This window comes from Tenrec ecaudatus, chromosome 1 (assembly GCF_050624435.1).
Source record: "Tenrec ecaudatus isolate mTenEca1 chromosome 1, mTenEca1.hap1, whole genome shotgun sequence".
Taxonomy (NCBI): Eukaryota; Metazoa; Chordata; class Mammalia; order Afrosoricida; family Tenrecidae; genus Tenrec; species Tenrec ecaudatus.
In genome coordinates, this window is record NC_134530.1 from 308,330,780 (window position 1) to 308,333,925 (window position 3,146).

General features: G+C 38.9%; 1 protein-coding gene across 1 annotated transcript; it reads right to left on the reverse strand.

Moving 5' to 3' along the window:
* Positions 1 to 470: 470 nt before the first annotated feature.
* On the reverse strand, positions 471 to 1,394 carry LOC142437575 (olfactory receptor 14J1-like). The gene has a single exon (XM_075540684.1). The coding sequence runs from the start codon at positions 1,392 to 1,394 to the stop codon at positions 471 to 473; it is 924 nt and encodes a 307-aa protein (XP_075396799.1).
* Positions 1,395 to 3,146: the final 1,752 nt, after the last annotated feature.

Genomic DNA, 3,146 nt, shown 5'->3' on the forward strand with positions numbered 1-3,146 from the left:
TAACTGAAGCACTGTTTCCCTTGCAGAATGACATCTTAATAGGATCTTAGTGGACTCATCAATTGTCAGAGAACATTGATCTTCACTGTTTGCATTCAGTGTGGTACTGCAAACTTCAGTGTAAGTTGGAAAACATTAGGAAGGACTGCCAAATTGACTAAGTACTCTGACACCATGAAAAAAGGGCACAGGAAAGAGACATTAAGTCAGTCTACAAAATTCATTTTCATTTTCCAACACCAGGATTTGTAGGTGATATTTAGACCTACAATATTAACGTGAGTTGTTGACATGTAACTGTGTGTTTTAAGGATTTTTATTGTCCAATGATAGTTAATTTATACAACTTCCTCTACTATGTGTTTTTCATTTAGCTCTCATTTCTTGATTAGCTTTGCTGTGTCCTTTCCAATATGTTTTCATTTTATTTCCCACATTGGAATGGAAAATTTTTATCACCAAAATAGGTATCATTTTCTGCCTTTGAAAACTTTTCTTAGGGCAGTCTTCATGGCTTTGTTCCTTAGACTGTAAATCACTGGATTGAATGTTGGGGGTACAACTGTATAAAGAACAGTAAGCAAAAAGTCTAGCACAGTTGGGGAATCAGAAGGTGGCCTTAGAAACTCAAAGACCCCAGTTGAGATAAATAATATGACCACACACAGATGTGGAAGGCAAGTCGAAAAGGCTTTTGCTCTGCCCTCAGCAGATGGCATTCTGAGAACAGTAGAGAATATGTGTGTGTAGGAGATTCCAATAGAGATGAAGCAGACAAATGCTGTCAAGGACACGAAGGCAGAGACCCCAAGCTCTGGGATGTAGTCATTGGAGCAAGAGAGTTTCAGGAGTTGGGGGATATCGCAGAAGAACTGGCGAATAACATGGGGACCACAGAAGTGGATGGAAAAAGTAGCAGCTGTATGCATGACTCCAGAGATGAACCCACTTATCCAGGCAGCTAAGACTCCGTGAACACAGGTGCTGGTGTCCATGATGATTTCATAGCGCAGTGGAAAGCAGATGGCCACATAGCGGTCATAGGACATCACTGTGAGCATGGCTACTTCAGCACAACCAGAAAAAGTAAATGCAAAACACTGCAGTATGCACTCCCAGAGAGAAATAGTGCCACTGTGCATGAAAGAATGACAAATGGATCTTGGTACAGTCGTAGTAATGAAGCAAAGATCCAAAAACGAGAGGTGCTTCAGGAAGAAATACATAGGCGAGTGGAGACTGTGATCTATGGAAATCGCAGTGATAATGAGCATATTGCCAGTTAAAGCCACCAAGTAGAAGACTAAAAAAAGAGAAGCCTGTAAGATTTCGATCTCAGGATTGCCAGCAAAAGTGACGAGAAGAAACCCACTCATTGCAGTTAAATTAGTCATACTTTTTCTCTCCTTCCAAGGGCAATGCTGACTGCAAGAGAAGATGGACATGTATAGAAAGTATGTGAAATTTGTCAGTTGAATCCACGTGTTCTCTGATGTTAAGGTACAATGTAGTAATTACTGTTCTATCATTGTATTACGTAGTAGATTTATATATTAATAGCTATGTTGAACAATTACAAATGACATTTGCTCATTCGTATGTCATCATTTTAAGTAATGGCAAGAAAGTAGATACAAGTTTATGAATGGGATATATCTCACTATCTCACTACCATGAAGTCGCTGCCAACTCATGATGGCCCTGTAAGACATGGTAGACCGTCGCCACTGTTTCTGAGACTGTAACTAACCCTTTATAGAAACAGAAATTCCCATTTTTTTCCTGTCGAGCATCTGGTGTCTTTGAACTGCAGACCTTGTGGAATGCAGTCCAATTGGTAACCACTATGCCATCCAGGCTCTAATGAAATATGTAGACCACAAATCATTCGTAGACACTCACTGTTCCATTCAGCTCACACTCATAGATGTTTATTAAATATTGTCTGTTGTATTCTTATCTCATAAGCTCCATGTCAGCTTATATAACTCACCACACTCTGCCATTGTAATTTTATAAATGTGATAGTATTTGAATGGGGCAGATTTGCGGAGATTCAAAATAGAATACTCAGAGATATTGAATATGAGGCAAGATGAAAGAGAACATGCAGCTACAGTGGTCACATGGGTGCATATTTCAAAAACGCAGCCTGTATTTTAAACCAGTGAAGTTTATTCTACATGTTTTTGTGCTACATATTTTAACTGAAGCATGTGAGTAAAACTGGTGAAGAAAATATCTGTTTAGAGCAATTACAGTAGGGCAAGCTCGGAGGATAAATAAAAGTGTTTCCACTTTGTTTTCCACCATATATACACACACACACAGCCACACATATATATGCACACACTCAGACACAAAATTCCAAAACAAAAATAAGCAAAATAAAGAATCAAATCCCCAAGCACCCACAAACTGCTCCAATACATTAGAGTTGGCCAAAATATTAGATCTTGGGTGGAAGAGCAAAATACAAATAAACCCACCAAAAATGTTGAACAAACAGCATCATTAAAATAAAAAAAATAGCTATCTTACTGAAATAGTAGCAGGTGATGTTCCCTATGTTTGTAAAACTTTGGAACCACATAGCTGAGCTGTTAAATCTAGTCCCTGCAAATTTCCAAAATGCAGGAAGGATTTTAGTTAGCGTCATTTTTCGATGCCCCATCAACATTTTCTATGAGATCTGGAATACCATCATCTTCCTCGTCAATGTCTTCTGTCTTTGGGGTTTGCTATCCAACACTTGCCTTGAGAACTGTTCAGCTCATTTCCTAAGACTTGTGAAGCTGTCAGCAACAAGCTGACTTACTATTTCAGGAGACATTTCTGTGGATGGTTTGGCTTCTGCATGACTAGTAAGAGCAAATGTGTTAGCAGAGAGGGAAGCTTGTACCTTGGGATACTTGGAATGAAAATGAATGATGTTCCTTCCACTTTAATCAGGTTTTTCTCTACAATACCAGCTATATTATTCACAGCCAAACTTTAAAGATATCTCTGAAGCTTTTTTCATCTATGTAGCTCTTCTATGTACCACATTTATAGTTCTGTGAGCTGTACCCCGTCCTCTTTCTGGACCTGAGCCTGAAGTTTAGCTAACATTTCTGGATTCATGCTGATGGTAAATCTGAAGCAGG

Excerpts from the sequence above, each read along its gene's own strand:
- LOC142437575 (XM_075540684.1), bottom strand. The coding sequence starts at position 1,394 with ATGACTAATTTAACTGCAATGAGTGGGTTTCTTCTCGTCACTTTTGCT.